General features: G+C 43.1%; 1 protein-coding gene across 1 annotated transcript in view; it reads right to left on the reverse strand.

Annotated features, from left to right (window-relative positions):
- Positions 1-3,591: 3,591 nt before the first annotated feature.
- Positions 3,592-13,491, reverse strand: part of ark2ca (arkadia (RNF111) C-terminal like ring finger ubiquitin ligase 2Ca) — a 185,759-nt gene continuing 175,859 nt past the window's right edge. The window contains exons 7-10 of the mRNA XM_059965550.1: positions 11,905-12,009; positions 8,521-8,616; positions 6,202-6,308; positions 3,592-4,298 (exon numbers count right to left, since the gene is read on the reverse strand). Of these exons, the coding sequence (XP_059821533.1) occupies positions 4,181-4,298; positions 6,202-6,308; positions 8,521-8,616; positions 11,905-12,009 (426 nt within the window). The 3' untranslated portion in view covers positions 3,592-4,180. The remainder of the gene's footprint in view (positions 4,299-6,201; positions 6,309-8,520; positions 8,617-11,904; positions 12,010-13,491) is intronic.

The raw sequence follows: 13,491 nt of genomic DNA on the forward strand, positions 1-13,491 counted from the left end.
AAGAGGCATGACGCGTGGCAGGTAAGCCACAGCTGGGTCACCTGGGCAATGGTGTCTGATGTTAAAAGATCCTAAACAGCTGATGTCCCCAGGTTACGTCTCTGATGATGCGTCCCGGCGCATCCGAGGATGGATCTCAGCAACGTAGGCGGCGACTGAATTGAACTTGGGTCACTGGCGTAATAATGTTACAGTAACCGCTGCGGTACTGCCCCACTGGATTACGAACAGAAACTAGCACCAACCTGTTTCTTTAACAGTGCGGGTTAACTAAACCCGAAGACGGTAGATATTTGAAATCTGAAATAATATCAAAAAATGCTGGACACATCCATCAATTCAGGCAGGGTTTGTGGAAGGAGAAACAGACCTATGAAAGACTATTTATCAGAACCCCACACCTACCTGATCTGCAGAGTGTTTTCAGCAATAGATTTTTTTATATACTAAAGCCAGGGCTGTGATAGGCATCAAAATTTGCAATGTGTCACTTTCTCAATGTTATAATCCCTTCCTACACATATCCTGTCAAATGATCATTGTAAATGAGGCCCACTTGTTTTCCCCTTCACTCCACTGCTTGCATGCACAGCCCTGACTATATCATTAAATACAGACCAGCAGGAACATTCGTACTCTCTTGACACCTTCCCACATATCCTATACACTCAGCAGTGCCCAATTGCTTCTAATTTTGCAGGAAACCCTTCTGTAATGGAAACAAGAAATTCAAACGAAGTAACATTTTAAAATAGCTTTAATATCTCTAAATAAATAAATTATATCAGTTATACAAAAGTTTAAGGTTAAATACACATCTACAATAGCTGCTGTTAGTAATAAATTATGATTAATTATGTAAGGCATCTGTTCTGATACACTGCATGCTTGAATGTACAGTACATTTCATGACAGTTAATTGATCAGATAAAGGTTTTTTTTTAACATTTTTAACTCTTTTTAACATTCCCATGAATAGCTGCAGGATCTACCAACATTTACTCTAAAAATATTTGTCTTTTGCCCTGAATAAATTTTCTCCTACACATCACCATTGATGACTCTTTCTGTGAATCAAAGGGAGAAAGTATCAATTTATTGATCCATTGATCCATTATTGATCATTCTTGCACGTGATAGCTACTTTTTTGGGGGAATATTTTTAAGCTTCTTTCGAAAGAAGCTTCTAATTTTGTTTCGGCCATGAAGTAAGGACAAACGGGACTCTTGGAAGCCTTGACTGTGAGGCACAGCCTCCAAATTGTGAGGAACGCTGTCATATTTAAATACTACAAATGTTCAAATAACTAAAGCGAAAACAGTAGCTCCTCGTGCTTCCATTTGCAAAGAACGGTTGGACCAAATATAATTATACCCCACTGCTTTCTCCAGTGAAATGCTGCTCACTGCTAGCATTTCCTTCCACAGAGCTGCCATATTCAACTGGAATTCCTAACTCAGTTTTTCCAATATTGGATACCACTAGAGCTGCAAAGATGAATCACAACACTCTCGTTCCTGCCTGCTCTGTGAGGGGGCCACAATATACCCCACTTTAAGGTGCACTTTCTTCTAAAAACAATGGTTTTCAAACATCCGGCATTTCAGATGACTGAATCTGATTATTGTGATTTATATTGGCTCAATGGTCAAGTAATTCTACTGAGAAACCTGGAAAGAAGGTTAAATTTGCTCTTTTTGATCAAATTTTGAACTATCATTGCAACTTTGAAATCAGCAGGATCTCAGATGATTGATAATGATTCAAAGTTTTTGGTGGAAAATAGTGACTCATCAAATCAACCTGCAAAAATCTCATTTGATTAAACTGTAGCCTAATATTGTTCTTCAGACTTGAGACAGAAGAGTCTGGGGTGCTGGGACCTGGAGCATCACACAAATCACTGTATGAAGAACTACTGGCTATTTTGAAAACAGTTAACCTTTCATTCAGGAAGAATGTAATCTCGACAATACAAAAACCAGGTCTTATTAAATTCCTGAACTGTGAATGTTAAATAGGCGGTGTATTTACTGAGCTCCATCAATTGCATTGAAAGGTTTGCACCACAGTACAAAACACAAAAAAATGCCGCTTTTCAGCTTAATGACATACATAGTACAGCATCCACAACTACACACAGCATCCCAAGTGCAATCTCATCAACGCCTTGTGCAGTATAACATGACACCCCAACCTTTTTACCCAGTGGCCCATCCAATGAAGGCACGCATGTCACATGTCTTCTACACCATTTTGTCTACCTGTGTCGCCACCTTCATGAACTATGTTCTTGTACTTGTAGGTCCCTCTGAACCTTTTCTCACTTAGTGTACAACTCACAGTGGAAAATACCACTTAAGTGACCATTTTGCAGAATATTTCCATCTGTCTGCCTTGCCTTGTTCACTCTCAGTGATGTCTCTTTCCTTTCTTGTCCTTGATAAAGTATTGAAAGTTCTTCAACCTAAGATGCTCCCTTGTTACTCTTCCTACCGACGCAGTCTGACTTGCTGAGTATTTCCGGTGTTTTCTGTTTTTACTGCAGAAATCCTCTACTCAGTCAGACAGAAATGCCGTCCCATTTCCATTCCAGTCACTTAATTTCCTTATCCTTTCTCATTCAGACATCTCTGTCCTTGGCCTCTTAAACCACTGCAAACTTCTAATTACAATGGAATGGATCAGCTGTGATTAACATCACCTTCACCACCTCTCTCAGAAAGCACTTCCACACTTCAGTTTCACAACCTCAGCATCTCCGCCCAGTCACATGCATTCTCTTTGCTCTCTCCACTGCCCCTCCTTTCTGCAACTTCAGTGATCAGGCCCTCTAACTCTTGATGCCTTGCCTGCTGACATCCTCAGCAATCCCCTTTTATTTCACCTTTTGAGCACAAGAAGGTAACCTGATAGAGTTATATAATATCATGAGGGGCATAAACAGGGCGAGGGGCTGAGTCCTCTTCTCAGGGAAGGGGTGCTAAAAACAAGATTTAAAAGAGAGATTGGGGCAGCTTCTTCATGAAAAGTGTGGGCGTATTTGGAATGAATTGCCAGAAGTAGTTGTTGAGGCGAGCAAATTAAAAGACATCTATGCAAGTACGTGGATAAGAGAGGTTCGTGGGCTGTTTGCCAGATGGGATGAGCGTAATGACCAATGATCAAGCATGGCCGACTTGGACCGAAGGGCCACTTTCAATGCCCTATGACTCTGACTCTAAATTTCTGCTTCCAAGTCAATTAACAATGTGCCTTCATATAATGCCCTCAACATCTCAAGGCCTTCACCAAGTAAAATTCAAAACTGAATTCAACTTATGATCTCTTTTCCAAACAAAATTATAGTGATTGTCAGGACCTCAGAGACCTATTCGATCTCCCGAGAGAATAACCTACCAAGATCCTTGTACCCTTTCCTCACCAAGGATTAAATAAATCCAAATCAGGAGTTATTCTTTGTACCAGACACCTGTCCGGTTTCTGTCCTTGGCTGAGCTTACCAGGGCAAAGCAGATCTACAGCCAATGCAGCATCCAACTAGATCATCTCCTGGTTACCACAATCCATCTGCACACAAGCTTTTTAACAGGTGTAGGCTAACACAGAATTAACTACTTTAGCTCAAATAGTATTTCACACAGTCCATTATTGTGGAGGGAAAAACATTTCTTCCAATCTTTATGTGAAGTATGTTTAAGTATGTCCTCACTGTAGGCTGCATTACCATCAGATATTCAAGCTTTCACTAGGATAGAAAGTGTATGATTCACAACAATGGGGCTGAAGTGGCTGAGCCGAGAATGGACAATTCCAGTACATGAGAAAGAGATTCTACAAGAAGCTCTTTATAACATTGAGAATTATTGAGCAATTCAATTTACAAACACTTCAGTCCAATAATAATTATAATAAAGGTTCTAATACGAAAGATAAATTTCACTGTCCTCTGGGAGTACCAGCTCCGAAGATTTAGTGGTCTATATTTCTATTCTCTATTGCAAAGTGACTAAAACCCCCATTAATATGGGTTGCTGCAGCTTGATTTAGGTTACATCAGTTCCAAAATACATCATTTAAAAAGGCAAAGCATGGTGACAAGGCTGAGTTCCACCCCACATATTGTGGGAGGAGCTTGATTTCCTTTCTTGTGGAATTGTGTCCCATTTGCTTGTCCAATCAGCTGTCTGGAAAGAGCTGTGCTTGGATGTCCACACGGCAGATTGGACACTTCTTGCTGGTGGCCAGCCACTGGTCGACGCAGACTTGGTGGAACAGGTGCATGCAAGGGAGGCGCCTGAACAAAGACAAAGAACGATCAATAGCACTGCACCGCCCGTCGCTTGCACCTCATACGCCAGGTATTACAAACACACAGAGTCTGCAGATGCTGGAGACACACACTCACACTCACACTCTGGAGGAACTCGGCATCTGTGGAGGGGAATAAACAGTTGACATTTTGGGCCAAGACCCTTTGATTATCAGGATGATGGAAGTCCTGAAGAAGGATCTCAGTCCGGAATGTTGACTGTTTTTCCCTCCAGAGAGGCTGCCTGACCTGTTGAGCTCTTCCAGCATTTTGTGTGTTACCAAATACTATTCTGTGACCTTTATGCTCCGATTGTCACTTCCACCTACTGGAAGGAGCAACTTATTTGGGGATACTTGGGCTAAATTCCACTTCTTCATGTCCAAACCATAGTTATCAGTTTCCCAGATTATTTACTGTGGTCCAGCTGATGGTTCAACCCTTGCCCCCTATTCCAGGACCAAAATCAGACCGACTTCAACCATTGATCTACATTAGGCTGATGAATCCTACTTGTGTGCAAATTCAAGGCTGATCCATGAGCCATCGACTGAGGTGCAGAAAGGAGGAACAGTTAAGGTTTGGTGCAGGGACCTGATGTGTTATGCTTTTGGATGGGCCTTGCAATGAAGATCCTTGCCCTGTCACATAACACTCCTGCCAACAATCTAGACCGAATGTGAGACACCGGTCAACATGGATTTCTTCCCCTTTCTCCAGAGCCACCCACCATTAAAGCAGGTATCAGTAATGAACCAAACAGTAGAATTTCTGGCAGCCTCCAGTGTGCCAGCACACCCTTCTGATGAAGCATTCAACACCCCAGCACAAAGCTCATTAGACTGAGCAGAAGTGATTCCCGACCTCCTGTATATTGGATGAGTTATTGATGGTGCTTCAAACCATCAGAGGAATGATGGGTGGTATTGTGGTTGGTCAACCTCTGTCTCCATTCCTGAACCATGATCACACCAACTTCAGCCACTGAGCTACAGTAGGCAGATTAATTTTGCTTATGGGCAACTCATCCTCCACAAAATCCTCCAGATTGACTGGGTAGATAGATGACCTAATGTCAACCATCCCTCCAGGGCCAATGGAGCTCTGTTCAGGCTTAACCAGTTACAGCAGCTAGTCCATGCATTCCACATCTCTAATACTAGAATCCAACTTTACTCCAAGCTGTGTCAGAGAAGGAGTTTCCTGGAGGACAGAGAAAGTACTACAAGGACATTCTCAAAATCTTCTCGAAAAAATATAACATTCTCACCAACTTGTGAAAATTCAAGCCTGAGTCTGCGAGTCTGCTGGGGGAGCTGGGACTCAGTTATCTGCGAATCCACAAGTCCACAGGAGGCTGGAAGCCAAGGAAGATGGCCTGTCCTGGAGTTAGAGGACTGTGTATGTTGGTGGGAGGGAGGGAGGGAGGGAGGAATGGGGCTCGCTTCACTGTCGTTTGGTATTTTCTGTTTCATTGTGCTCTGAGTATTGTGAGAAGGCTATGTCGGCACTGGAATGTGTGGGGATACTTGTCAGCTGCAACCTTGGGTGCATTAATTGTTAATACAAATGAGATATTGCACTGTATTTCGATGTAGATGTGATAACTCGATCTAAATCTAAAATCGATACTGATGGAGAAACATCCATGGAGACAAAAAGTGCTTCATGTTCTTCAATGGAATCACATGGAGGCCATGCACTGACAGCAGGAGTATGATCGTGATCAATACACCCACATACTATCCAGTTCCACCTGTCCCATCAATGGACTTCATATGTGTTACCTCAGAACTGTGGTGGAACCAAGACCCCCTGAATCCCATGGGGTAGAAAAAGAGGAGGAAGATCAGAGTCAGCCCAGTGGAGCAATTTCTTTCTGACATACCTGACATCTTCTCCCTCCTCCAACATACAGAGGCAAATCGTACATTTCTCATCTAAGTCCATTTCTTCTTCTTCCTTTTTACCTTCTTTGATATCCTGTTGTATTCTCTACAAATGATAAAAAATGTATTAATGTCAGACACCATAAGACATAGGAGTGGAACTAAGCCATTCAGCCCATTAAGTCTGCCCCACCATCATGGCTGATTTATTGTCCCTCTCAGCCCCATTCTTCTCCCTATATCCTTTGACGCCCTTAGCAAACAAGAACCTATCACCCTCTGCTTTAAATATACCTAAAGACTTGGCCTCCACAAGTGCAATGAATTCCACAGATTTAACCCAATTTGGCTAAAAAATTTCTAATTTCTGTTCTAAAGGGACATCCCTTGTATTCTGAGGTTGTGTCCTCAGACAAGCAGCGATGATGGAAGCAATTGAAAGAATGTGATAAAGGTGTTATTGGGTAATCTGATGGAGATATAGTGAGGAGAAGAGGAATAAAATCTGAAAATGCCAGTAAAAAATGCAGCGAATGTCAGAAATGTGAAATTATTTGAAATTGTTAGTTTTATTGATGAATCTGCAAGGCTTTAAAGCATCTAGGCTGAAGGTGAGTTGTTGTTCCTAATGAACCTTCTGCAGATATATTGTTGAAAGTATCCTAGCTGATTGTATCACGGTCTGATACAGCGATGCAAGTTTGCAGGAATATAGAAGCTGCAGAGTAGTGAACTCCATTTAACACATCACAGGCATATTCCTCCCCAGCATCATATGGATCTACATTACGTGCTCTTCAAGAAAGCAACGTCTATCAAAGATCCTCACCATCTGGGACATGCCATCCTCTCTCAGCTATCGCAGGGCAAGAACACAGATGCCTGAAGGCTCAAGAGTAGCTATTTCCCTTCAACCACTAATCAATAACCCCTAGCAACATTATGACCACTTAGAACTACAATGGAAGTACAAAAGAGACTGTAAATCTGAAGTAACACCAAGTGCCAGACAGACTCAGGCAGAAAGGCAGCATCTATGGATGGAAATGAACAATTAACATTTCAGGCCAAGACCCTCTTCAGCCTGGAAAGAAAAGGTGGAGATGGCTGGTATAAAAAGTGGGGGAAGGGGAAGAGCAAGGAATGGAGGGCAACAGGTGGATTGTGGTAAAAGGGGAGTGATGGGCAGTTATTGGAGGGGAAGATGCAGGAATCTGGGAGATGAGTAGAAGGGACAAGAAGATGGAATCTGATAGGAGAGGACAGTGGACCATACACTGGAGGGAAGGGGGAAAGGAGAGAAACCAGAGGGAGGGCAGATCCAGCGAGTGAGGCAGGGGGAAGAGAAAAGGCAAAGGGGCTGCTGGCATTAGGGAACGTAAAGAGAAACAGAGAGAATTTACCTAAAGTTAGAGAAATCAATGTTCAAGCTGTCAGATTGGAGACTACCAAGGTGGAATATGAGGTGCGTTCTCTAATTTGCGTCTCACCTCAACCTGGCAGTAGAGGAGGCCATGGACAGGGATGTTTCCCTCTTCACCTCCTTCCCTTTCTTCCAGGATCTACCGAGCTCTCCTTTCAGATTGCAAATTCTTCAGCCCCTCGTCACTTACAGCTAACACCTGCCCGCTCCCCACTCTCTCCCTCCCTGACCCAACACCCAGCCTCACCTGGCTCTACCAATCCGGCTGTTGCTCCAGCCTTTCCCCTCCCTCCAACTTGCTATACTGGCAACCTTCCCTCTTTCCTTCCAGTCCTTTTGAAGGGTCTCAACCCGAAATGTCACCTGTTTCTATCCCTCCACAGATGCTACCTGACCCTCTGAGTTCCTCCAGCATTTTATTTTTTATTCTAATTGTGTTATTCCTTGTATAATTTAGTTTAGTTTATGTTCATTTTTTGTTTTTTTCTTGTTAATGTAGTGTCTCCAATACTTTGTGCCTGCAATGCTGTCACTAGTAAATGTTTCATTGCACCTGTGCATACAGGGACTTCTGAACACAAGTACTCAACTTTGATTGTTTCCAGCATTTTCTGTTTTGTCCACACCTTAGGAGTCTTAAAGTTAAAATAATGCATTATAGTAGAGAATTTTCAAAAAAAATGTTTTAACACAAAGGTCTTGTTGGATTACTAGAGGTGCATTGAGTATTTATTGTACATTTTAAAAGGTGCACAAAACACGTCAGAAATCAGCCTGACATCTCGAACGCTTTGCATATCATGCAATCCCATTCTCCTTTCAAACTCAGCCAATTGTCCCCAGCAACCCACCCACCTTCACTATCTTCTGTGAAAGGCAGTCACGTGATTCTCACCTTCCTGTATTTGTGTGGCAAGGTGCATCTCTCAATCATATTCTGCATGCTCCCCCGGCTCACAGTCCCGAGCCTGTCCTCTAACTGCAACAGCTCCTGAAAGAGGCAAGCGATAGCAAGGTGACGTGAACAAATCGGCTGGAGAAAGTCAGTGCGTCGAGCCGTGTCGGTGCGGGGAAGGAATTGCCACTATTTCGTGCCGAGTCCTGTAAGAGCCAGTATAATGAGGAGAGAGGGAGCGGTGAGACAGGGTGGACTGCGGAGAGGTGAAGGACTACTTTGCTTATGGTTGCCATTGAATGGAGGATCTGCACTATGTGACCTGTCGCCGGGGCTGCCACGTCATACCAATCTGCCATCAGGTAGGTCTGGAGACGGATGAGGCACAGGCAATGTGCCCATCCCCTTCTCTACAATAGGGGGTAGCTAGGAGAACCTCTGGCTAATAGCAACTGAGGCCTGCATTCAAACCTGTATGTAAATGTCTTTCTGAAGTGTGACTACACAAGTTTCCTTTGCGTGTTCTAGTATCCCCCCCACAACCCAGAGGTGTGGAAGGTGTGCAGGCTCGATGGGTGAAATGGCCTCATTCTGCTCCTATATCTTAATTGGCCCTGTAAATTGCCCCTTCTGTGTAGAATCCAAGGGACGGTTGATGCGAACGTGGGGAGAATGAAAAGAATCGGTTAATTTGTTTATCACAGGTACATCAAAACTTGAAATGTGCTGTTTGTGTTAACATTAAATACAATCTAACAATGTGATGGGGTCGCCATACATACTGGCACCAGCATAGCATACCTCAATGCTCGGCAGAATGGCACCAAACACAACAAGCAACTACAACAGCAAAACAAGCCCCATTTCTCCTTTGAACACATGCACACAGCACATGATGTCTAGGTAGGTAGAGATGGTTGAGGATCAAGTGGGTTAAGCCTCAGTTTCCAGTTGTTTGTCTTTATGAGACTATGAAAAGTGAAAATTCTGCCAGATGTTCCAAGGAGAGAACTTAATCCTCCATAGTCCCCAGGAGTCTTCACCAGTCTCAGCTCAGATGTTCAGCTTATTATTCATTTCATTTTTCAGTTCAAGTTTTTTTCCTTTCACCCTTAGAATGTTCTGGAACACGTATGTAACTTAAAGTGAAACATTAGAACATTTTTTGACTGGTTTTTGACAAGAACAGGCCGTTTGGCCCAACAAAGCTTGCTGAATTCCTATTCACATAGCGTGCTGAAATAACTATCGAGTTTAGATTTGAAAATCTCTGATACTGCTCTCAACTACACAACCAGGTAGTTTTTTCCATGTGTTCTCAACTCGCTGTGTAAAGAAATGCTTCCAAATATTAGTCTGAGATCTCCCTTTAACCAGCCTCCACCTATGGCCCCATGTCCTCGTTGATGGATTAATTTTGAAGTATTAGCTTGCTTGCATCCATCTTACTTATACCCTTAATTATTTTAAATACTTCTATCCTGTCTCCTCTCATTCTACATCTACTTAGGCTAAAAAGATTTAATTATTTTAATCTTTCTTCATAGTTCATATCCTGCAGACCTGGAATGAGTCTAGTCACCCTTCTCTGAGCTCTCTCCAGTGCCTTCACATCCCTCACAAAATATGGAGACCAAACCTGTACACAGCACTCAAGGTGTGGCCTCACAAGTGCACTGTACAGCTAAAGGAGAAAGTCTCTAGGCTGGAACTCCACTGGAAACATACCCATTTAAGGTATGCGATGCTGAGGCTTTATAAGGCACTGGTGAGGCCTCACCTTGAACATTGTGAACAGTTTTGGGCTCCTCATCTAAGATGTACTGGCATAGGAGAGGGTCCAGAGGAGGTTCACAAGGATGATTCCAGGAATGAAAGGGTTATCATACGAGGAACGTTTGATGACTCTGGGTTGGTACTCACTGGAATTTAGAAGAATGAGGAGGGATCTTATTGAAACCTTTCAAATGTTGCAAAGCCCAGACAGAGTAGATGTGGTAAAGATGTTTCCCATGGTGGGGGAGTCTAGGACAAGAGAGCACAGCCTCAGGACAGAGGGGTGTCCATTTAAAATGGAGATGCAAAGAAATTTCTTTATCCAGAGAATGGTGAACTTGTGGAATTTATTACCACAGGCAGCTGTGGAGGCCAGTTCAGTGGGTGTATTTAAGGCAAAGCTTGATAGATTCTTGATTGGACATGGCATCAAAGATTACAGGGAGAAGACTGGACAGTGGGGCTGAGGAGGGGAAAAAAGGATCAGCCCATGATTGAATGGTGCAGCAGACTCGATGGGCAAACGGCCGAATTCTGCTCCTATGTTTTATGGTTTTATGGTCTTAAATCAACTGAGGAGAACATTTACAAGAATTCTGAATAATTGGGCAGACCAGGACTTTGTTGCTTGAGTGGAGAAGACAGAAAGGTGTCCTTATCGAAGTGTACAAAACCATGAGGGGCATAGGTGAATGCACTCAGTCTTTTTTTCCAGGGAAAGGGGATCAAAAACTGGAGGGCATAAGTTTAAGATGAGGGGGGAGCAATCTAAAGGAGACCTGAGGGATAACTTCTTCATGGAGAGGCTGGTGTGCATATGGAACAAGCTGCCAAAGGAAGTTGTTAAGGCAGGTGGAATAACATTTATTAGAACAAGAATTAGGTTTAACATTAATGGCTTGTGCCATGAATTTTGTTCTTTTGCAGCAACAGTACATTGCCATACATTATAATAATAATAATAATAAAAAGCTATAAATTACAATCAAATATATATAACATTTTAAATTAAGTATATAGTGCAAAAAGAGCAAAAAAATATAGTGAGGTGGTGTTCATGTCCATTCAGAAATCTGAGGGCGGAGGGAAAGAACCTGTTCCTAAAACGTTGAGTGTGTTTCCTCAGGATCCTGAACCTCCTCCTTGATGGTAACAATGAGAAGAGGGCATACCCTGTGTGATGGTGGTCGTTAATGATAGGTGCTGCCTCCTCGATGCTGGGGAGGCTAGAGCCTGTGCTGGAGCTGGCATTTAAAAGACATTTGGACAGGTATGTACATGGATAGGAGAGGTTTTGAGGGAGACGGGCCAATGGGACTGGATTAGACGGTAGGCATGTCAAGTCCCATTCCTTGCTGCGTGACTCCTTGACTCTGCCTACTTCTATTACAGCTGTTAGCTAACATTTGCTGATTGTCAGGGTGAAGCAGCCTTTTATCAACACTGCTTGGTGATTCATTGTGCACGCTACCTCACTGAGAAGAGAAATTTGAAGTTGACCTTTACATCCATGTCAACCATTCGCTATCTCAAGACCACCAATCATAGAAGCTGTTCACGCACTAGAAATAGGCCGCTTGCTCAGGATTTATGATACAAGAAACATACCTCATAACTTTCTCTGACAGCTGGAATCTGTTGTCCCGCATTCAATCCTTGGAGCGTAAGCAGCTGAAGATGTGGATAAGAATAATTCCTTACCTCTGGAATGATCTGGAAAACATTTTTTTTTTATTACAATAAGTCAAAGCAGTGAATCTGTGGAAGCTTTCTACCACAGCACAGGGAGAGGCTGCATGTTACAATGTGGCTCAAACCCGCTCACAAACACTTATGCATGCATGCTAGAGCAGACACTTCCTCTCATCCGCCACATTCACATACTCACTTTCGCCTAGCCTCACTAAGTGCTTGAGGAGTACACCTCAGTGGGGTATCAGTAGGTCCAAAATGAGGCCGCTCTGGCAGGCAAGGCGAAGGAGAATCCCAAGGATTCTACACATACATTAAGAGCAAAAGGATAGCAAGGGATAAAATTAGTCCTCTGGAAGAGTAGAGTGGTAATCTATGCGTGGAACCAAAAGAAATGTGAGAGTTCTTATATAGATTTTTTTTATCTGTACTTACTCAGGAGATGGACGCAGAATCTACAGAACTGAAGCAAAATATTATTGAGATCATGGACCATATCTGGATTATAGAAGAGAAGGTGTTTGCAGTCTTGATGCAAATTAGGGTGGATCAACTCTCCAGGGCTTTAGAAGATTGAATGGAGATTTGATGAGAGGTTTACAAAGTTATCAGAGGTGTAGATAGGGTAAATGCAAGCCGACGTTTTCCACTGAGGTTGGGGGAGACGAGAACTAGAGGTCAGGGGTTAAGGGTGAAAGGTGAAATGAACCTGAGGGGAACCTAATTGACGCAGAGGGTGATGAGAGTGTGGAACGAGCTGCCAATGGAAGTGGTGGATGCAAGTTTGATTGCAACATTTGGGAGAAGCTTGAATGGGTACATGGATGGAGGAGTATGGTCCAGGTTCAGCTCGATGGCACTAGGCAGAATAACAGTTTAGCATAGACTAGATGGGCCAAAGGGCCTGTTCCTGTGCTGTAATGTTCTATGACTCTTGCTGCTCGAATTGAATTGAATTGACTTTATTACTTATATCCTTCACATACGTGAGTAAAAATCTTTATGTTACATCTCCGTCTAAATGTATGATGTGCAATTTATAGTAAATAGTACATACAACAGGACAGTCGGTATTACATAGAAATACAGTTGTGTCAGCATGAATTAATCAGTCTGATGGCCTGGTGGAAGAAGCTGTCCTGGAGCCTGTTGGTACTGGCTTTTATGCTGCAGGACCGTTTCCCAGATGGTAGCAGCTGGAACAGTTTGTGGTTGGGGTGACTTGTGTCCCCAATGACCCTTTGGGCTCTTTTTACATGCTTGTCTTTGTAAGTGTCTTTGATTAGTGGGAGGTTCACATCTACAAATGTGCTGGGCTGTCCGCACCACTCGCTGCAGAGTCTTGCAATTGAGGAAAGTACAGTTCCCATACCAGGCAGTGATGCAGCCAGTCAGGATGCTCTCAATTGTGCCCCTGTAGAAAGAATTTGGCAGTCCATACCAAACTTCTTCAACCGTCTGAGGTGAGAGAGGTGCTGTTGTGCCTTTTTCACCGCACAGCCG

This window comes from Hypanus sabinus, chromosome 3 (genome assembly GCF_030144855.1).
Source record: "Hypanus sabinus isolate sHypSab1 chromosome 3, sHypSab1.hap1, whole genome shotgun sequence".
In the NCBI taxonomy this organism is placed as follows: Eukaryota; Metazoa; Chordata; class Chondrichthyes; order Myliobatiformes; family Dasyatidae; genus Hypanus; species Hypanus sabinus.